The sequence below is a fragment of the Triturus cristatus genome, chromosome 6 (genome assembly GCF_964204655.1).
Source record: "Triturus cristatus chromosome 6, aTriCri1.1, whole genome shotgun sequence".
Classification (NCBI taxonomy): Eukaryota; Metazoa; Chordata; class Amphibia; order Caudata; family Salamandridae; genus Triturus; species Triturus cristatus.
Window position 1 is genome coordinate 1,433,135,153 of NC_140589.1, and position 22,842 is coordinate 1,433,157,994.

Sequence of the window (22,842 nt, forward strand, 5' to 3'; positions counted from 1 at the left end):
GCTACCTGGGAAAATTGGCTACTTGCTTCCAGCGCAGCTTCTGAGGCATCCTCGAAGTTGTGCTCTGGGGATTGAGAAGCCCCAACCCAGAGCACCATCTGCACCGAAGATCAGCCCTCCACACTCCAAGTTCTGCGTGGGGCCCTTCTGCATTTTCTTGCTCGACGCGTCTGTCCGGTTGCTTGCCCGTTGGCTAGTGATCTCTGCGACGACGAACCTTTAACTTTCCACCGCTGGTTTGGCTCCTCCAGACTGGCCCTTGCTTCCCTGTGAAAGAGAAGCACCTCAGGCCTTCCTGGTCTGCAACAGAAGCGAATCCTTCATTCTGCGTGGGTTGCGCTTGCCAAGGCTTGTTGTGTCCAAACTCGACATCGACGCCGCCGACAGCAAGAGCCCTCGTGGGGCAGCTCGCCTCCTGGTTCTGGTCATCCTCGATGCCTCCTGGTACCCGTGGCTGCTGCGACAAGCTTCACCTCTTCACCTGCATCTTCACAACATCGCCTGGTTCCTTCCTGGTTTCTTCCCGGCTCCTGGCTGGTGACCTAGACTCTGTCCCCTCTGCTTGCAGGTATCCTTCTTCTTGATTCCACCCTTGGAATCCACCGGACACTCTTCACTATCTGCCTGTCAGCATCTTTTCTTCAGGCATCCATAGGAGTCGACGACGAAACCCGACGCAAGTTCACACCTATGCACCCGCAGCCCGTGGGCTAGGTAACTTGAGTACTCCGGTGCTCACAAGGGTATTGGCTATCCTAGTGTTTAGTTTCCAAGTCTCTAACTCCTAGTTCCTTCCGAAGTTTCCTAAAACTCTTAAATTCTAAACATTACTATTTCTATCGACTTTAACGCATTACGCGTGAGCACCTGAATCCCGTGGGCCTCCCACTGCCTAGCAACTGATAGGATAGTGTAGCCCCAGCGATTCCCTAGGCCTAGGCCTAACCTGTGTTCGTGACAGTGGTTCTTATACCACTTACTTAATATATGGTTTGCGTGGCCCCTAGGGCCTAACTGTATTACTTACCTGTGTGACTTATGTATGCTTAAATAAGACTGTGTTGTACTTACCTCGAATCTCATAAACAGTGCTGAGGGTATTTTGACTAGAATAAATACATTCTATTTTTTATAATATATCTGTTGTGGTGTCCTTTCATTTGGTATTCAAGGGGTTGCAAATGGTATAACAGCTGGCTTCACATGCCATACAGAGTTTAGTCTAAGACTGCTCTTGTCCATGCTACCACTAGGATAGCTGGTCTAGAAGGTCGACTTTACAACCAATCACCATAAGGGTTGTTTGGACTGATACAAGGTGTACACTAGAACTAGTGACATCATGTATCAGGCCAACTTCTCACAGTGAGGAATCTAACTAACTAATGTTTCTTACAGATATATCGTTACCAAAGGTATATAACTTGTTCAGCAGGCAGAAAGAGTGTGAGAGACAGACAGAAAGGAAGAAAGAGCAAGACAGGAAACTGGCCTCAACATGGGTGCACATCTACTGACACAAAGAAAAGTGATCTGATAGAGACTACTAGCCGCAGATTCCTTCACGTAGAATTATCCCCAGGCGTGAGACTGGATCCGGAAATTTTTTGCCACAGCATCCTTGTGTGCCGGGGCGACATCACGCGACTCCGCCCAGGCGTCCGCGTACGTGACGACAGCGTGGTCACATAAGACTCACCCCGGCGCGCCAACGTCAGTTTTTTCCTTTTCCGCGTGATCCGTTCCTTGCTGCGGGCCTGTTTAAGACCCCCTTTCTTCCATTCTTTTTTGGTTGGAATAGTGTGCGAATGCCTTCGGGCTTTAAAACTTGCACGTTTTGTGGGCGTCTTATGTCGGCGACGGATCCTCACCTCATTTGCATGTGCTGTTTGGGGGAGGATCACGGCACGTCAGATTGTGCGGCGTGCCAAAAGTTGAAGCCGAAGTTGTGGCGGGAGCGCCACATGAAACTTCTCTTGGCGCGTCTCTCCAGGTCGACGTCCTCTCCTCGGTCTGCTTCTGCGGACGGCTTCAGGTCCGGCCGTGGTCGTCATCCTCGCCTTTCTCCGATGTCACGTGAGCATCACTACCTGGTGTGTAAGTGTCGCAGTTCGTCCCCCGGGGGCTGGTTTCCGGCCTACCGGGGGTGTTGACTCTCCGCGTGTGATGCGGCCCCGCGTGTCGTCCTATCCGTTTCCCTGGTGTTGGGGCATCAAGAGTCCAGATGGAGACTTGCGCGGCGGCTTTGCAGGCCTCGCTGACGTCTCCTCCTCCTTCCCCTCCTGGGGCATCGGCGGATCCCTCTCCTTGAGCAGGGTCCTCCGCGGCGCCACCGGTGGCTCCAGTGCCGACTGGGTGGGATCCAGGCTTGGAGGATGTGGTACTGTTGGGGTGTGGCTCCTCTGGGGCACCTCCTTCAGGCCACGGCGTCTCTACCTCTCCTCAAACCCCCGCGGGGGTCCCTGTGGTGTTGCGGAAGGTCGCCGGGGCTTAGGTCGCATCCCCGAGCCCCTCTCTGTCCCTTGGCAAGGTGGTCCTGTCTAAGGCCGAGGTGACACCGCTATGGCGCCGGCAGCAGCTTGACCGTGCGGAGCCACAGCGGTCAGTGGCCCCTCCTCGTCCCGCTCTGGTTCGAGGGCAGACCCTTCATCCCTCTCTCCGGGCCCCTCTCATACCTCTTCTCAGGCGGCTGCCTCGTTGGAGGGCAAGTCGGAGGTTGTATCGTCCCTGGCGCCACCACAGGGGATGCCGGGCGACCTTAGCCTCCTTCTGGGCCGCGGCCGGTGGAATACCTCTGGCCCATCCCGTTCCCCCCGCGCAGGTGGTTGCTGGGCCGGTGCGGCTCCAGCTCTACTCCGGTTCCGGTCTCCGGTGCGGAGTGACTTGGAGGTCCCTTGCCCGTCGACGCCGGATGGTGCCGGTGTCCTGCCTCAAGCAGCGGACTCTATGGATCCGCGCAGGGGTCGTACCGCGGATTAGTCTTCGGACGCTCCTTCTCCTGAGGCAGGCTGCATATTGGTGTCGTCCTCCCCGGAGACTTGTCGCCGTGTTGTCCTTTTCACCAGCGTTGAAGGGTGTCTCCACGCCGTTCCTGAGGCAGGGGTGTTATTTGGAAGAGCGGCAGGTCCCTTATTCTTCGGATCCTCCTGACTTCCAGGTCTGGCCCTTGCCCGCACCGCTTGGCTTCGGACGGCTGCCTTAGTTTGCAGCCGTCGCCCACAGAGGAGCTGCTTTCTCCACCGCAGGGCCCTACGGATCAGAGTGCGGCTTTCGCTCAAGCGGTGTCCCCGGCTGTGGGCATCCTACGCATGGGTGACCCGGTGGCTCACTTTCCGGGCTCTGGTGGGAGGGAAATCTGACTTCCCTTTGAAGGTTCGCTCCTTTCTCCCTTGACAGGGGACTTGGAGGCATCCTACCTCGGGAACCCGGTTCCTCTGTATCTTCTGCATCAGCACCTTCCGACGCCGAGTGACCCGGCATGCCTGTCCATTCACTCCTCAGCCGCCAGTCCCCTTCTGAGGGCTGCTTTTCCCTCCCTGCCGCCCCTGTTGGCTCCGCCGTCCAGAGAGGCCCGCTGGCTGGACACTTGGCGGATGGTTGGGAGGGGCATGATGTTTGTGGGGCGCCTGTTTAGCGCTTAGAGACCAGTGGTGATAAGCGCTCTATAAGAGCCATATAACATAACATAACATAACTTGGGGACGCAACATTTTTGCCTCGACCAGCGCGGCCCTGCGGGCTCTTAACACCTTGTTTGTGCTGGCTAGTGCCTCCTCCTGTTTGTGCGACTCGGCTGAGTCTCTGGGGTCTACAGCGTCCCAGGAGCCTGCTCAGGTGGATTTGCGGCACCACGCATTGGATGGCCGAGAGCTTGCGGCGTTTATTCTCCACTCCGCTCTGGATGTCTCTGAGGCGCTGGGCTGGGCCATTGCTTCCTCAGTCGTCCTCCGTCGCCATGCTTGGCTTCGGGACGGCGTCCTCCCCGAAAATATTCGGGAGAGGCTCATTGATCTCCCATTTGCTGGCAGTCTGTTTCATGCCCCGGCCGACTCCGCCATCCAGAGGCTCTTGGCAGGGCTCCGTCCTCCTCCGTCCCCTCCTCGGTGACTTATGAGTTAGGGTTGTTTTTGGGCCTTCTTAGGCCGACAGTTATGGTTGTGGAGTCTGTTTTTCTGGCCATTTGCGTCCTTCCTTGGGACTTTGGCATTGTTGGCTGCTGGACGGCCCTTTTGTTGTTGTGTGTGAGTTCTGCAGGAGTTGTTTCGCAGACTTGGCCCTGAGATTGGGCCTTCTGCTTGCTTGGGCTGCTGTCAAGCCTGTAGCGTGGATGCTTTTTTCCCCGTGGTTCTTTTTTGTTTCTTCCTCTGCTGCGGAAGTTCTTCCAAAGAAGGTTCCCATATCTTGGGACTTCATGTGCCCTATGTGGGGTATGGTAGCTGTCATATGGCTTGCGCTCTGCTGGAGGGTTCTGGTCGCCTTCGGGTACCTGTCCTCCATGGTGTTTACGTAGGTTGCTTTTGCTTCCTGAGGTCGTGTGCGCGCCCACTCGTGGTGGTGGCCCGGGCCCCTCCTCCTCTCCCTGCTCCCGTTCTGCGGTCTGGGATGTCCCTGTGTTCTCCCTTTCCAGGCATTGTCTACTGCCTTCCTGGGGCCTCGAGCTGTTCTTCTTGCTTCTGGCCTTGACTGCCGGCATTGTTCTGGCTGGTAGGCTGCTCTCCATCTGGAATGGGCTCGCCTTCTCCCTAGTTTCCTTGGGCTCTCTAGGATGCTTCTGCTTCCGTCTTACTGTCTTGGCATTCGACTGAAGCTATGTTGCCTTGTGGGGGACCGGGGTGCTTCGGCGTCTCAGCCCTTGCCCTTGGCTCCTCTGCTGTGAGTGTACGAGCCACTTCAGCCTTCTTTCCCTCCTACATCCCCTTGGGGTCAGTGGGGTTCTGCTTCTGGGGGTTCCCTTAGCCTGGCAGGGCCGAGGCTCTACCTGGTCCACAGATCTGGTCACCTGTGGGACCCTCTGTTCTGCATTGGCTGGTGGGGTCCTTTCGCAAATCCTCCTTCCCAGAGGGTATTGCTAGGGTATCTATTCTACGCGAAGAAATCTGCGGCTAGTGGTCTCTATCAGATGTACGAGTTAATTACCTTCAGTAACGATGTATCTGATAGAGATGATTCTAGCCGCAGATTCCTTCATGGCCCGCCCTTCCTCCCCTGTTCTGTGAGGACCCTTGGGTTGGTCTTCGGTACTCGCCTCCCGGTGGGGGGCTGTGTTTTCTGTGAGTGCCTTCCTTGTTCTTGACGGGTGGCTCCGTCTGGGGGCAGTTCAGTCCTCCCTTGGTTCTTTGGAGGATGGGGTTTCAGTGCGCCGGTGCCCTGCTGCTCTGGCTACCCCAGGTTTGGGGGGGGCTTGCTTCTATCCTTGTCCTCCCTCCACTCCCTTCCTTCCATTGCTATCCTCTGGTTTGAGGGTCCTCTGGTCATGTCTTGTCCTTGTGGGTGGTTGCCCTCCAGGGTGGGGTGCCAGGGTGGTTTGTTGTTCCTGTCTGTCTTGGGACTGGTCCCCTTCCTTGCTCAGGATGAGGGGGGTGGGCTTCCTACATGTGCCATGACTTTTATGCCTGTTCTTCCCTTTGGGGCACAGGGATGGGAGGTTGTCTATGTGCGGGCAGGGTGGCTGCGCAGGTTTCTGCTTGTTTTTCTCCTTTCCCTGCCCTTGGGGTCTGCGGTGGTGGCACTACCCTGGTGGTGGTGTTACTCACCGTTTCTTTCCAATTTTTCCAGTGTGCTTTTCGCACACTGTTCCCACAGTTTATCTGGTGGTTCCGCGTTGTGGTGAGGGAAAGTTCTCTGATGAAAACTGATGTGGGCGCGCCGTGGTGGGTCTTATGTGACCTCGCTGATGTCACGTACGCGGACGCCTGGGCGGAGTCGCGTGATGTCGCCCCGCCCCCGGCGCGCAGGGATGCTGTGGCAAAACGTTTCCGGATCCAGTCTCACGCCTGGGGATAATTCTACGTGAAGGAATCTGCAGCCTGAATCGTCTCTACCAGATACATCGTTACTGAAGGTAAGTAACTCGTACATCTGTATCTGTTCTCAGCACATGAGGGAAGCTTTCACTACTTCTGGGCTATATACTAATTCTGGATGGATGAGTGTGTGTGAGGGATGTCTACACTCATGTTGTGTATGCTAAACTTCTACTGAGTGTGAAGCTTTGGTGCATTGCCTTTGCTGTATGTGTATGAGAGAAGTTTGCGTTACTGCTCACAGTGCAGGACCTGCTCCAGTGTATGCAGGTTAGTTCGTCTAGCTGCTGCTGTCGTTGCTTCAAGAGAGTGTGTCTGTTGGTATGGGAGGCAGCTTGCAGTGGAGCTTTATGTGCTGTATTTGTTCTTCTTGTGATGGAAGCTACCCCTGACTGCTCAGCACGTCCTGGGAGCTAGGGGAGGTTGCACTTAAGTTGTCCATGATGTACTTACGCTGAGTGTGGGGATGGCTTGTAAATGCAATGTTGCTACTATTGCTGTTCGGTGCTTTCTTTGTGTAAGAGAAGCGCGAGTTACTGCTGCATATGCAGGGCTCATATGTGAGGGATGTTTACCATGCTACTTTCCATGCTCTATGTAACCTCTGTGTATGAGGGACGCTTGTGCAGACCTATTCACGTGTGCTTGCGTAGGTGGGGCTTGGGCAACTGCACCAGGAGCAGTACCCTTTCTGTGCAGTGGGGAACGTGCACTGCTGCTGGCTGCGCTGTATATGCTCTGTGTGTGAGCGAAGCTTGACTTGCCGCCGCCTGCGCTAACCATGTTCTGTGCTAGAGAATCGTGTACTGCTGCGGCAATCGCATCTACTACACCTGCACTGCCTGCTAAACATATGCTGCCTGCTCTATATGCGACGGAAGCATGCACTGCCTGTGCTTTTCACGTATCATAAAAAAATAGAACCCGCTCCCAGGCTTGTTCTGCTTGCAATAGAATGTATGTGCTGGCAAAGAAAACAATAAACAAGGCACACATTTCTTTTCCATCGGAAAGACGCCCTGGGTAGACGGGGAGGGTGAGGGAGGGACGTGGGGGAGCGCGCTGGGGCTCGGAGAATTTTTCATCTGTTTCTGAAACAAGACTGTTAAAAATGCCCGTCTCCTCAGCGTCAAGAAATCATACAGTTCAGAGGGCATAATCGAAAGCAAGGCGCAATTCACGTAGGGAATCGCGTTTTACCAGGAAGCACGGGGCACCGGCACAGCAATTAGTGTCTTCGCGTATACAGCGATGATCCTCTGAAGTGAGGAACCCAGTCATTTAAACAAGCTTACACTGTATCATAACCTACCAGCCGGCCCAGAACACCCGACCTCTGCTCTGACATCACCAGGCACATCATCTCCAGCAGCCTTCAGCGCTGAGAGTAAGGTGGCACTTTGTATCCTTCTGAACCAGACGCGCGCGCGTGCGTGTGGGAGTCCTGCTACTAGCAGTGAACAAATTATGAAATGAGGCCGCCAGACCTACACCCACTGCTGAAACGCCGTAAAGAAAGTGAAAGCGTGCTGAAGCGTTGTACCCACACAGCAGGCGCGTGCACATGCCCTGTCGGGCAGGCACGCCGAAGGAAGACGGGGAGGGAACCAAACATGCTTCCCTTCCAATAGAAAGCACGGATTTGGCAAGCACGCCAGTAAGAAGCGTGGGTGGAGCTTCCACCCTTGCTTCCAAGCCAAACCGACGACAATAGGATCTTGCCAGGAGCGTGCAGCACATGCGCTGCATCGCTAGGCGAGACCTAAAAAGTTACAGTAGGGGGTATAACAAAGAAGTGTTTTCCATTTTAGCCCTTATAGAAAATGTAGTTCTCCATTGCCGCAAAAAAAACTAAAAAAAGAATTACAGGACAGGCCTGTACAAACCAGGACAAACCAGGTGCAAAAGGAGTTACGTTGTGCACTGTGGTGGATATATAAATACATTCACACACACACACACAAATAAGCACTCAGCGTTCAAACCGTGAGGTCAAACTGTGTTATCAGCGGTTATCCCTTATTTAGCACCACTACACCCTGCCCCCCCCCCCTCACCCAAAGTGCTTTAAAGGATTACAAAAGGATACCAACTTGGCCACACAAACTCTTCAACTTAAAAAGTGCTCTGACGCTTCGCCAGGGGTAGTAATATATAAATGCAATTACAATACAATGCAATACCTGGTGCACTACACATTCTCTGAGGTACCCATCTGGTTAGCAGTTCATTAGGCACTGAGTCAGCTACAAACTCCTATTCTTGGTGTTTAAAGGAAGCTAATGCCCCGCTCCAACTTTCCATTCTAGATACCTTAAATCTTTATTCTTTGTCCAGATTTTGTTCTTTTCAGCCAGCTGCAAAACCTACACATACTAATCTGCAGGACACCTCTTCTCTCCCATCATTTGAATCAGACCGGTCATAACACCAGTCAACAGAACTTCAGAATGACTGGTTACGTTGCACCTTTCAATTCTCTTCACACGTATCTTCAACCACAAATCCCTGCTGTGTTCATCAGAGAATATGAAATCTATAAAGAAGTACAATTCTAATTCACAATGTGTGAATCTTGCTGGTTCATGCTTAGCTCGCTGGCCTACCTCCATGTGACCACTGACGTTTTGGTGCTATGTTTCATCAGTTACTTTGTTAAGCATTATTCGAAAGGATAACTTAAAAACATCAACTTTAAAACTTGATGAATCGTTTCGCACATGTAGGTCACATTAAGATGGTTCTAGAGCAAATCACGATTTGCTGAATGCCAGTTGCATTCATCCCAAAGAACAGATTCTCTGTGAAAAAACAGAGTCCGTCTTTAGGAAGGCGGCTTTGTGCACACTGGGGGTGGTATTAAGCCATGCATCCTGAACTTCGGTCCCAGTGCCCGTAGAGGTGTGTATTGTGAAACCTGCGTTAGTATGAGCTGGAATCTCACACTCCAGGCAAAGGCGGCGCTATGGACAGAAAGACTGCCTCTCTGCCCATCAGCAGCAGTCTTCATACAGCTGCCCAGCCAGGCTAATTCTTCTGGTCTTACTTGCTGCTCGGGAAGCTTCTCGTAGGTGGGGGGGGGGGGGAAATAAGCTGGAGCAATTCAGCCTCCTCTAGCATAGCACAAGACAAAGGCAACTTGTCATCCTTTTCCCACCCCTAGGGTTCTTAAGGTTTTACAAACCAAATTGAACATTGTGCTTCTAACAACGCGCCCTTCTTTTGGCCTAAAAGACAACCAACGATGAACGAGCAACAGGGCATGAACTACTTGCAACATCCGCATCGCGACTTAAACATTGAGCATTTTTAATAGAATAAAGCCAAAACAGTAAAAATTTCTATGAAACTGACTGTGGGTTCTGGCCCCTGTACTTAGTCATTTGGCTTGACATAAGATACACCTTGCGTATTTGACTTTGGACCGGTGCCTCACCACTCTAGCAGCAAGGGTTTGTCTATATGGCTGCCTTGGACCAATCAGAGTGTCAGATTCTAGGAAAGTCTCCACACAACTTTCTCACTCACCGCTTCCATTTGCTCCATACACGGGGAGTGGAAAGAAACAGCAGAACATCTGTCACAGCCCTGGGGAGCATTAGGAAGCGGTCCTCCAAAAAAGGGCAACATATGAGGCAAAACATGCACTACGGAAGTAGCTTCTATTCTGGAGAGTAATAATGATCTTCAAAGCAAAGGCGAGCACATGGCCAAAGTCTCATTAAGAACCCCTTGGCTGCTGGGGAACAAAAGAATTGGTACACATCTTCTTTGCTCACCGTGCATTGGAGGCTAGAGTCCGGAAAACGAGCAGAGCTGGTTTGCGAGATCTAAGGTGCATAAACGCAGAATCCCGAAGGTAGAACCAGGCAGATCTGCTCCTATACAGTGCATAAACGCAGACTCCAGAAGGTAGAACCAGGTTTTCGCTTCCTATCCTGCCAGGACTTCTAGATCTGGGACAAGCTAGCTGGGAAAGTGCCTAGCAGGGTCAGCTGAGGTCTAGACATATTGAGTACTTAGTACTGCATTAATTGATGGAGGGGGTCAAATGTCGATAATTATAAATAGTGGCTCGAAAAAAGTCTAAACCTCCACAATCCAATCCTATAAAAACATAGCACGTTTCGTGGTATTTATCAACTCGCTGAAAGGTTTTTGTTGTTCATTGCTCGATGGAAAGAAGTCGCATGTAACGAAGCCGGACTCCGAAGGACTGCTTTTCTTGAGCCTATTTGCGGGATTCACGAACCTTCCTGTGCAAGACAGCGTGCCATGTGACTGCTGTGGGAGAAAAACACAAGCTGTCGCTGTGAAAGCGCATGGCAGGAGGGTTGTGTTCAAACGACGCGAGCCGTGCACGTGCACATCGCCCGTCCAGGCGCGCACATGTCCTGTCCCCCTTCGGCCAAGAAACCGACAACAATAGATCCCGCCAAGGCCGACAGCGCACATGCACTGCGTCGCTAGGTGAGACCTAAAAACGTGCATGAATTACTTCTGCTAGCCTGAACTTGTACTATGTGGGACAGTTTATTGCGAGACAGACTGATAATATGGTGTGAATTTACTTGCAATCTGATATTTAGTGTTTGTAACTTTTTATTGTTTACCCATGAGCGGGTGTGTCCGTGAAAACAGGTCATGTGATCAAACTGGAAGGCATGTGCTTTCAAATGAGCACAGGCTATGTAATGGACTTCTTGATCTGACTTGACAATAAAACATGAATTAAAACTTCATAAAATCTTAAATATTGGACCATTTAGAATGTATAAAGGCACTCTGCCCTCAGAGGTTGGGTCAAATTGGGACAGTACTTTTTCAAATAACTCTGAAACTGACACATTTTCCTGTCTTCACCTTTGTTTTCCATATCATTTTGAACAGGTGTGTTCATCCAGTTGGTTCAGTTTCTGGAAAGTGCAGATGTATTTATAGAACCTTAGGACTTGAAAAATCAGCGTCCAGCTAAAATAGGTATTTGGTCATCCTCACGTTGAGGATTGATGATCATGTTGAGTTATTAGTCTGTATAGGGTCTGTGCTGACTAACCACCCTTCCTGGACAAAATGATGAATATCAGTTGTTACAGCGCATGTCGTTTCCAAAGTACACCTTTAACCCTGGATGTTTACAATGCGTTTCACACAGTGATTTTTTACAACACGTTATGCATTGTAACAACTCATATATGTGTGTGTGTGTGTGTATATATATATATATATATATATGTGTGTGTGTATGTATGTATGTGTGTGTGTATGTATGTATGTATATATGTGTATGTATGTGTGTGTATATATGTGTGTATATGTGTGTATATGTATGTGTATGTGTGTATATATATGTTTGTGTGTGTGTATATATGTATATATATGGAGATGTATGTGTGTATGTATATACATAAACATGTATGTTTCTGTACATATTTTATATATGTGTGTGTGTATATATAGATATTGGGAGGACCCTCCAAACCCCCTTTGTGTATGGGGTAGCCACCCAACCCCCTTTTTTGTTTGATATTGAAAGCCTAAGCCTCTTTTATTTACAAAAAAAGTTTTTTTCCTATATTGCTATCTGTCCCTAAACCTTCAAACCCCTTACCCGCCACTGAACCCTAAAAACCTCTTGCCACCATTACCCACCAGGACTCTAAAAGTCCCTTAACACCATAACTTTTCCCGTCCTTGAGTCCTAAAAACTTTACCTCTTTACCTCTACCCATCCCTGAGCCTTAAAAAAACTGTTTCCCTCTGCTCGCCCCTGTACCCTAAAAAAAACTATTCCTTTACCCTTTAAATACCAATTGGAAAAAAAGCTTAAAAAATGTCATTAACCCCCAAAAAAAGAAGAAATTACCAACGTGGTAAAGTACTGCAATAAACGGCTAAAAATGGCCTGCATGGTACTTACCTGTATTGTACAGACCCGCATCCCACATTGTAAAAACTGCATAGCAAGTGTTACATACCCAAATAATAGTATGGTTCAGGAGTTTTTAATCCCCCTTTTGTTGTCATTGTGGGTTTTTTTTGGTAGTTTTTTTTTTGTGTTGATTTGCCTTTTTGACACTTGACCACGGATACTTTTGATTGTAATTCCAAACTTTTACTAGTGATCTTTACCAAATTGTCAGACCATGGATTCAAGTGTTTCCTTAGTGGCAAATATTTTATTCTCATTGTGGATCTTTTTGCCCTATTTCTTGGTCATGCTTTCTTTTATTTTAGTCTATCTCATTCTAAAGCAGAGAGCATTATTCTCTGCAGTTTTCAGGCATACACAGCAGTAATGTGAACATTTTTTTTAATGGACCTATGCAGGATTGTCTCTAGAATACTGTATCATAACTTTCTTGATGGTGGAGAAGCAGTAGGCTACATCTGATGTTCCTTTTCAATTGTGTGCATAATTAAACAAAGCACAAGTTGTGTGGTGAGAGTCTGAACTGGCTTGGTATGCATTTTTAAATTGTATCAAGATAAGATGAAATTGTTTTTTACTTATTTTGCATCAACTTTTTCAGGTGACACAAAGCTGACCCTGATCTGATTTAATTCCACAGGTGGAGCAGCAGGCGGTGGATATGCTCAGGTTATTCCTATGGAAGAGGTAACAATCCATGCCATATTAAGTTTGCTGTCTAAAATTTTACAGGTCTTCTGTTGACGGCAAAATAAGAGCAAACGTTTGAGATTTAAGTGCATTTATAAACAAATGTTTGTAGCTTAAATCATAGGCTAGTGAAAACGTACTACAATTCTGAAGGAATAATGAAGTGCTCTCTTGCAAATAAAATGCCTGCCTCATCATTCCATAGAATATACTTAGATTAAATGTTAGATAGATGTAACCTGTGACCCCCTCTCCAACTTCAGAGTGTGTGCCGAAAAGAGTAATAGCCTGGAGGGCCATTCGTGTCCTATTAACCTAGTCCGATATCTTGGAAAATATTATACAAGTAATATGTGTGAAAGCCAAGTCGACTTTAACCATTTGGATGGCTTATTGTCTAATAATGCATAAAAAGACTGCCTTTAGTTTAATAATTAACCACATTACTGATAAATCCAAGAAGGAAACTGGAACAGCTCTAGCTGTTTAAAAAAGGTATAAATTGAGGCGGGATGTTTTCGCCCCCTGAGATTCTGCTCTCTGTCCGGTGGCAGGCTTCAGTGTTGTTTTCTGTCTCCATATACACTAAAATGGTATGGTCAAAGATTTAGAAGGTGAGTTGATTTATTGGGAGATGATGACTGCTTCATCTTGAGATAGTGATGTTCTAGTTCATATTAAGACATGGCTGGCGTGGTGCACTTATGACTACCACCACTAGTGTCACTGGCGCTTGCTGGTACATTACAGCCTCCACCTTGTCTAAACTAAATGGAAGATGGAAAAGCCTAATACTTATCAGTCTTATCCCAAAAAAATGAGTAAGAACACCCTCACCTAAAAGATTATCAGTCTTGGCGCTCACATCCTGTGAAGTGTTTTTACAGAACAGGTGTGAGGATGATTGTCCAAAATAGACAATGCCTCAAAGACAGACAGGCGCGTTAATGGCTAGATCCAAAGTCTAGTTAATAGGCCAAATGATTTGGTAACAACGTGTGCCTGTAAATAGGAGTGAAGACATGGGTAATGGGGTGTTGTAGGAAAAATTGAAGAGGTAATATGTTAAACATGAGAAGTAGGATATAGTCAGAGGGTTAGTGTGGGTGAGTGGTTTTGGGTTCGACATAAGCCTGGAACAGTATGGTGGATGAAGCTCCTCTGGGCAGTCCCGTGTGTGCAGGTTTATAGCCATGGTGAGCGGATGCGGCTCGACAAGGTTCCTTCACAGTCAGTGGGAGTGGCTGAGATTGAGCAGGGTGAGTTTTGTTAGGGATGAGTATCCACTTTAAGGATGACAAGGTAAGTGATTGAGTGAGAATCAAAGTGCTCAGTGCTAAAGATAGCATAGATGCAAAAGGAGCTTGTGTTACATAAATAGAAATAGAATGTCTCAGTAGGTGGTATTTCGGGGTCAGGTAATTGTCTTTGACTGAAGTCACCTGGATTGGACAGATTGGTGATGTTCCAAGGGTAAGGTGCAAAGGCCAAACTAGGCTGTAATTGTTTAAGGCAAGTGAAACCTAGAGTCACTCCCAATTCAGTATATGTTAAATAGGGTGAGGGAAAGGTGGAGTGAGTGAGAATATTGCTACTTGCTGAAGTCACCAGCCTAGCAGTAAGTAATTCTGACTTTTTCTCATTCCATAGTTTAACCTTCACTTGACTGGGGACATTCATGCCATCACTGCTGCAAATAATCTTCTTGCCGCTGCCATTGATGCTCGTATTTTGCATGAAAACACTCAATCAGATAAGGTAGGAATCACCATTTCACTGCATCTTTTGACATGGATGTATGTTTTCGCTTGCTGTTTAGTGTGGTGCTTAAGTTTTCTTCTGCCCCCTGTCTCCCATTCCCAGTCTGTGGGCTGGGTTGGACTGGGGCAGCAAATAGGCCCTGGCACTAAAATAAACATGGACTCCATTAGCAAATCCAGTAGCAAAAAACAAAGTGTGCGACATTTACAAATTGGGGCACTTTTGAACTTGTAAAAGATTCAATAAAGGTGTTGTGTAATTTATGGGGAAACTTCGTTTGTTTCTTCTTGCTGCAGTCAATGTTTGTAGTAATAAGTAATCGCAATAAAAACAATTTAAAAACAGTCTCAACAGACCATAAAACTAGCCCACACACTGCTGTGGCAGATCAGCCCTTCTGGCTGGCGTTGCCATATTGCCCCATACTCCAGTCCTGGCTCGTCTGTGAGCGTAGTGCCACTCTGCTCAGGAGAGAAGTTTTCACAGCTCTCTCCCCGCTTCCGGGCACAGTGTCCTTTCATGTGTGCCTCACTACATTCTGAAACAACGTACAATCCACTTTACTTAACTCTCCCTCCTCCTCCGAACATCAGACTGGCCAATTAATGGAAGTATAGGTTTTCCTCTTAATACATCTAGTTACTCTGTCTCCATGTTCCATGTAAAGCCTTAGGCTAATAGTAGTCTGTGTATCTTCTCAGGTCCGGTTGAGAATGACATTAAAACCCTGCCCTCCTTGCAGTAACATAGGAAGAAGTCCTGTTCTTAGGACAGCATAAATCATATCACTACTGTATTCTATTTTTGGCTCTACCTCGCCGAAATTCCCAAGGTGCTTTACCTTCAGTGTTTCAAACCACTTATCAGAGTTTGACCAGTGAGCCACACCAAGTTGATCTCTCCATAGCATAAGATTAGAGGATGTAAAAAGCATGTGGATCTGAGCAGATTGCGGTGTTCCTGACATTGATATTGTTCCCTACACCCTCTGTGAGAATGTAGGTCTTGTATACTTCAACAACCCCCAATGAACTCTTCGGAGTAGTGTGGCAGGTATCTATTATCAAGAAAATATGAGAGAGATGAGCAGAGATTCATTCGGCTTCCTACATGAATAATCTTGCAATCGTTGAGGAATTAATCACTTGTGTCAGCAATCCAGCGTGTCAAGGATATAACAGGAAAAGGAGATATTTTGAATCACTAGTCACTTTTCACGACTGCGACCACCCAGACAGTCTCCCTCCTGGTAGAGGTTGGTTACTCACTTGGAGAACCGAACCCTCAAGTGATTACGACCCGATGATGACACTATCCACCGTACCACACGAGCGGAGAAAAAACATACCATGCACAATACACAGATAATAGCCTTGAGATTGCTGACACAAGTGATTAATGATTGCGAGGTATCTATTAGCATCCTATTTCTTTTCATATATTGAAAATGAGTAAGAACATATCTGAAGGCAGACTTGATAGCCTGCCCCAGTTGAATATCATCTGAACTACACTGTGAAGCCCACAATGACAAAATGGATCTTCAGCTCCTGTAATATCCAGAACAGCCTCTTTGCAACAAGACAAACATGCCAAATACCATCAGCTTTGGTTTTGAATGGGAAGCAGTGGGGTAAACAATGGGTTATTTATTTATTAGCATCTGCCACAGAGACTCCTTTGTATAAAATTTCCTTTTCTTTACTAAAGTAGCTCTCAGGCTACATTATCCTGCTCCGAATGCTATAGCGGTGTCTGGTATACTGAGGCGTTTAGTTCCTGGCCAGGGCATTTTTGTGAGTTTTCCTCAGGACCCTCATTTTATGTCACAAGGTAGGTGCCACTTCCTTCATTTTGTTGAAACATATTTGCTAGACATGTTTAGGGTTGCCATCCAAAACTTTTTTGCCACTTTCTGAAGACTTCTGAAAAGAAAAAAAAAGAAATAGGCCAGCTGTATTTACACATGTAGAATTATGCGATTGGGCATAGTGTAAAAATATAAACTTGCATATTTGTCATATGGGGTACATTAAACCCTTCTCATATTTTCTGGCTGACATATTTATTCTGACAACTGTACAAATCACTTAGCAAACTTTGAGCCCAACTCAGACATTCCAGATGAGTGCTTTCTTTATTCAATTCGATCCTGTTGGTATTTTGGCTTATGTTCCCATTTCCAAGTTGTACATCAGCAGTAGTTTCTCTGTCCTGCAATTGTTTCCGATATCCATAAACAGTAGGATATCTTCTTAGAAAAGCAGTATGTGCAGAAAATATTTTTATAACATATTTATTTAGTATGTTAAATGTGCACTAAATGAAACAAAACATTTTCTAAACCTTCTTTGTTTGAATATATATAAGTCATGTGGTACATTTAATTTTTTTTTTAAAACCTCCACCCCTCCCCCCCCCCACCCCCCCCCTCAAAAAAAACCCACTGCTGTTCAAGAAGCTGACAGCTTTCCCATCCTGCTTTGAAGCATCGGCCAATGAGTTACAGCTCTCCGCGAAGAATCCCAAACATAGAAGCTTTTCAGAATTCTGGTTCTGACGCAAACGTCTGAAAGAGACACGTTAGTGATAGATTACTTACCTTTGAATATCCCCAGGCGTCAGACTGGATCCGGAAAGTTTTCTTTATCAGCAGTACCCCTGTGCATCGGTAGGTGGCGTTGTGCGGCTCCGCGTCCGTCGCTGGTGTCGTATGCACCGAGATAACGTCACGGAGACTACTTAGGCGCCACACATGCGCGCTGACGTCAGTTCTTCCTTTTTCTGTGCCAGTAAGCGCAGATCCGGTTAGAGCACGTACCTCAGTCACTTTTTGACTATCCTTTTGAGACTTTTTGTCTCCTGTCTGTTGTCTACTCTGGTGCACGTAGGGATACCTGGTTTTAAGTCTTGTGGGGCCTGCAGTCGCAACATGTCGGTGGTGGACCCCCATGACGTCTGTCTCTACTGCCTGGAGAGTGACCACGACTCCTGGGCCTGTTTGGACTGTTTGGCCATGGTCCCGAAGGCCCTGCGGGAGCGGCGCTGGAAGCTGTTTGAAGTTCGGCACTCGTCCCCGCGCCGCTCCCGGTCCAGGGGCCGCTCCAGGGAACGCTCGCGGGGCCATCATCATCATCGTTCCTCGGGCTCCAAGTCTTCACCCTCTGATTCGGGTAAGTGATGGCACAAAAAGAAGTCGAAGAAGCGCTGTCGCTCTCCGACTTCCCCCCGTCGGTCCCCGGATGCGGACGAGGGGGACAGGGGTTCTGCCCCTGCGGCTCCTTCGGAGCCCGGGAGTCCCGCGGCCTACCCACCTTACCTGGGTCAGTCAGCGACTCCCGCTCAGGTGTGAGAATTTCCTGCCACCTTGGACCGCCTGTTTAGGCCTCGGGCTCCCGCCGGTGCGCCCTCGGGCCCCGCGGTCCCGTGTCAGGATCCTGTCGAGCTGTCCGCGCCGTCTGCGGCTCCGACGCCACAGGACCCTGTGCTGCTGGCTCCGGCCATGGCGCCCCGGAGTCCCACGCTGCCGGCTCCGGCCCCAGCGCCGCCCTCGGCTCTGCCTCCGGCGTCGCAGTGGGTGCCATTGGTTCTGCCCCGCCCCAGTTCTCGGACAATTTTGTCCCTACCTGGGATCCGCACTGGGACACGGCGCCGGTTCGGTCCCTGCCCTGCTGCCGCAGCCTGTCCCTCCACTAAAACTGTATACGCCTGCAGGTGGAACAAATTTGTGGCATGGTGCACAACAAAGGCTGTGGATCCCCTTTCTGCCCCTCTTTCTGAGGTCCTTTTGTTCCTACTATCCTTGGCCCAGCTGGGCTCTGCTCTGGGGGCACTCAAAGGTTCTCTTTCGGATATCTCTACCTTTCTACGGCTTCCAGATCAGCCTTCTCTTTAAGTACCCGGTTGTTAACCGTTTCCTCAAAGGCGTTACGCACATGTTTCCTCCCGTGCCTTTTATAATGCCTCAATGGGACTTGAATCTTGTCTTGACCTTTCTGATGTGCACTCCTTTTGAGCCCCTTCATAACAGTCATTTACGTCTTCTCACTCTCAAGATGGCTTTCCTGGTAGCTATCACCTCTGCCAGAAGAGTGAGTGAGCTCCAGGCTCTTTCTTCTAAACCTCCTTTCCTTTCTGTTCATCTGGACAAGATGGTGTTAAGGACCCGTCCTTTTTTGCCAAAGGTGGACACACCCTTCCACATCGGGCAGACCATTTCTTTGCCCACCTTCTTTCCGCCCCCGCATCCTTCGAGGGAGGAAGAGGCTCCACCGTCTGGACCCAAAACATGCGCGCTCGTTCTATCTGTCGCGTACACGACAGTTCCGGGTGGATGACCAGCTCTTTGTTGGCTACGTGGGCGCCAAAAAAGGTCGGGCCGTGCACAAACTGACCATCTCTCGGTGGGTCATTCTGTGCATCAAAGCCTGTTAGTCCTTGGATAAGAAGGAGCCTCCTGTGGGACTGTGTGCCCATTCTACCAAGGCAACTGCAGCCACTACTGCCTTGGGACGCAGCGTTCCCTTGCAGGACATTTGTCAAGCAGCTACGTGGGCCTCGCTGCACACGTTTACCAAGCATTACTGCCTTGACAGTCAGTCAGTCAAAAGTACTTTATTGGGTTAATTAAAACCATAAAAGCATTCTATACACAATTTAAATTAATATGACATTTGTTAGCAGCAAAGATATTACACTAATTATAAATATTAAATGATCAAGGACCAACAATCTAAAATGTGACATTTAAAAACCCAAATTGGTTAAAATTAATTAATGTAAACTAGGTCGTAAAAATCACTCACTTTTTTCCTCCTTATTCTAACTGCAGTAAGGAAACTCGCTATGCTAAAAATCTCCCAAACATTGGGCAGCATCTGTAAATACATAAGTGCTGGTTTTACTTGTAAAAAGCCTTTGTCCTTTAGAATTGGGAGGATAAAACGCTTGCGAATGTGCAAAAAATGCTCACAAAAGAAAATAAAGTGCAATGTGTCCTGGGTGGAGAAATTATCACATGAAAATACTCTCAAATCCTCCACCCTTCTCCATCCCGGAGGGTCGGCAAGGAGAAAATGTAGCTGATTCAGCCTGAATCTTACCAAAAGAAAACAGTGGTTAGAATTAGTTACCACATTCAGATAAGGTTCAATTGCACAAGACGTTTTTAGCAATTGGTGGGCACGTACCGTTGGTTTTACCGGCTCCCTTTCTTCTCTTTCCATAAAAGCCATATATAAGTAAGATTTCTAAACCCACTGCATATCACCCTTTACTAATTTATCTGGTGATTTAAATAATTCTGACCATCCCAGTTTCACTGCCAGCCTTTTGACATGACTCAGCCAGGGGATACTACTCACTCGATCTAGAGCCAAACAATCTCTCATAACTTCACGATTCAGTTCTAGTTCGGGGGTTTAACCAGGTTGAAATCCATTTTAAAAGAGGTGCTATCACAATTAAATCCTCCACAAAGCCTATCCCAGTCTCTTGATGGATTATATATGTTGGCGTGGATTGTGGCACCGATAGCAAGTTTCTTAAACATTGGTTCTCAACTACTTGAATTTCCCTTGCCTCTCTAAAACCCCATATATCCGCTCCATAAATTGCGTTGGAGGCACATTTTGCTCCATATATTTTTAGCAGAGCTTGCATTGGTTTGGCCCCTAACCTGCGTGCAAAGCCTAGAACTGCAGATGTGGATCTAGCCAATACATTTCTTTTTGCATGTAATTGCGGGATCCACGTACCTCGATCACCGAATAAGACAACTAGGTAAGGGAAAGTGGTAACCCTGGTAATCACATTACCCTCGCAGTGGAGAGTTTTAACCCTTTTAGGCTTGGAGCCAATTATCATTGTGTGAGATTTTGAGAAGTTGACACTTAGATCCAAGGATTTCATAAAAGCAGAAAAGGAGTTTAAAAGACGTTGTAGACCTACCGCCGTTCTCGTTAAAAGGGCAGCATCATCCATGTATAGGAGTGCCGGAATCAATCGCTCCCCCACACGCGGAATATCTTTGCTGGCTTCCCCTAAGACTTGATCCAGGTTATTGATATAAAGGGTGAAGAGTAAGGGGCCAGAATGCACCCCTGCCTAACACCATTAGCGATGCATATTCCCTGGGTGTAGTTCCCCCATTGATCATACCTCACTGTGGCGGTCAGATCCCTATGCAAGTCGGCAAGGAAGTGAACAATATTTCTATCCACACCTAACTTGAGGAGTATAACCCATAATTTGGACCCATTCACTCGGTCAAAGGCTGAGGAAAGGTCCATGATCGCCAAGTAGAGTTCCCTTCTTAGCAATGGTGTAATTCCCAATTAATAGGTGCAGATTAAGGCACTGATCAGTGGTGCCTCTTCCTTTCCTGAATCCGTATTGCAGATCTGATAGGGTATTGGATTCAGTTAAGCCAAGATGTGAGTTTACGGAGTACCACCCTTCCAAGCACCTTTACGGCAGAATCAATGAGCGATATTGGTCTGTAGCAGCTTGGGCCCCCTCTATTACCCTTTTTGAAAATCGGGACAATGACTGACTCAGACCATGATCTAGGTAGACCTATTTTACAGGCCTTATTAAAAACATGGGCCAACAGTTTAGACCAAAACATTATATTGGATTTAAAAAGATCGGCTGGCGTGCTTGTAATCGAATTATTGTTCAATAAAAACTTTAAAAAAAAAAAAAAAAAAAAAAGATCGGCTGGGACGCCATCTGGTCCAGGGGCTTTGTTGCTAGTCATTTGGGTTACGGCCTCCACTACTTCTAACTCCGTGAACATCAAAGTGTATGCCTCAACTTCGAATGTGGTACCTGAGGATCCTTGATTCTCCTGATCGCCATATATAGATTTAAAATAGTTGTGCCAATCCTGCTCCTGTATGTTAGTCAAGGAGAGTATCCATAGATTCTTGAAAGAAGGGTTTATTAACAATTTCCCAAAAATTAGCACTATTTTTAATAACATCAGTAGACAATAGATCGTTCCATGCCTCGTGTTTGATCTTGTTTTTGCGTTTATTCATTGCCAGTTTATATCTTTTCCTTATAGCTGCTATGGCACATTTATCTTGTGGTTTGTTTTAGGGCCACTAGCAACTTTCGATGGGCAACTGAACAATTACGATCAAACCACCTCTCCCCTTTATGTTGATGTTCCCTAAAAGGGCGTTTAAGATCAGAGGCCACCTGAGTACAAATTTTGGTATATGCCATAAGGACCTCTTTATCCCTCGAGTTGTCATCTAGGCAGAGGTTCATCTCCCTTCCAACAGTATGCAACAGGTTCGCCTGAAAATCCCCCGGCACTACCAAGCACCATTTAAGTCTACGGGCCTGGTCTTTAGGTCTTATGTTAGAGGTACAAGCACATCCATTAGGTGTTCGGGTTTTCTTAAGACCACCCGCCAGTGTCAAACTTATAGGATTATGGTCACTAAACTGAGACCACATGGTGCTGTAACTGTGAGAAGTTGGCCTGATGTATGATGTCACTAGTTATAGTGTACACCTTATATCAGTCCAAATACCCTTATGGTGATTGGTTGTAAAGTCAACCTTATAGACCAGCTATCCTAGTGGTAGCATGGACAAGAGCAGTCTTAGGCTAAACTCTGAATGGCATGTGAAGCCAGCTGTGATACCATATATAATCCCTTGAATACCAAATGAAAGGACACCACAACAGATATATATATAAAATAAAGTGTATTTATTCTAAGCAAACCCTCAGCACTCTTTATGAGTTTAGAGGTAAGTACAACACAGTCTTATTAATGCATACAGTAAGTCACACAGGTAAGTAATACAGTTAGGCCCTAGGGGCCACGCAAACCATATACTAAGTAAGTGGTATAAGAACCACTGTCACGGAAATAGAATAGGCCTAGGCCTAGGGAATCGCTGGGGCTACACTACACTAGCGTTAGTTAGGAAGTGGGAGGCCCACGGGATTCGTGTGCAGAGTGGAAACACTCACGCGTAATGCGTAAAAGTCAATAGCAATGTTACAGTTTAGAAATAGATAGATTTAGGACACTTCCGGAGTAGCTAGGAAGTTGAGACTTGAAAACTAGACACTAGGATAGTCACTATCCTGATGAGCACCGGAGTACCCAAGTTACCTAGCCCACAGGCTGCGGGTGCATAGGGGTGAAGATGCGTCGTTTTCGTCGTCGACTCCTATGGATGCCTGAAGAAAGATGCTGACAGGCAGTCAGTGAAGAGTGTCCGGTGGATCCCAAGGCTGGGATCAAGAAGAGAAGAAACCTGCAAGCAGAGGGGACAGAGTCAAGGTCACTAGCCAGTGACCACGTGGAACCAGGAAGGAACCAGGCGATGTCGTGAAGAGTTGCAGGTGAAGGTGAAGCTTGTCGCTGCAGCCAGGAGGACCAGGAAGCGTCGAGGACGACCAGGACC

At 47.7% G+C, this 22,842-nt stretch overlaps 1 protein-coding gene and 1 long non-coding RNA gene across 4 annotated transcripts in view; one reads left to right on the forward strand and one right to left on the reverse strand.

Moving 5' to 3' along the window:
- Positions 1-22,842, forward strand: part of MTHFD1L (methylenetetrahydrofolate dehydrogenase (NADP+ dependent) 1 like) — a 1,409,858-nt gene that overhangs the window by 461,259 nt on the left and 925,757 nt on the right. For all 3 annotated transcript variants that reach the window (XM_085612491.1, XM_085612490.1, XM_085612492.1), the window contains exons 13-14: positions 12,596-12,642; positions 14,296-14,403. In XM_085612491.1, coding sequence (XP_085468617.1) covers positions 12,596-12,642; positions 14,296-14,403 — 155 coding nt within the window. The remainder of the gene's footprint in view (positions 1-12,595; positions 12,643-14,295; positions 14,404-22,842) is intronic.
- The window catches only part of LOC146821500 (uncharacterized), a 223,604-nt gene continuing 216,970 nt past the window's right edge, over positions 16,209-22,842 (reverse strand). Inside the window, exon 3 of the long non-coding RNA XR_014963179.1 lies at positions 16,209-16,331. This is a non-coding gene — a long non-coding RNA (uncharacterized LOC146821500). The remainder of the gene's footprint in view (positions 16,332-22,842) is intronic.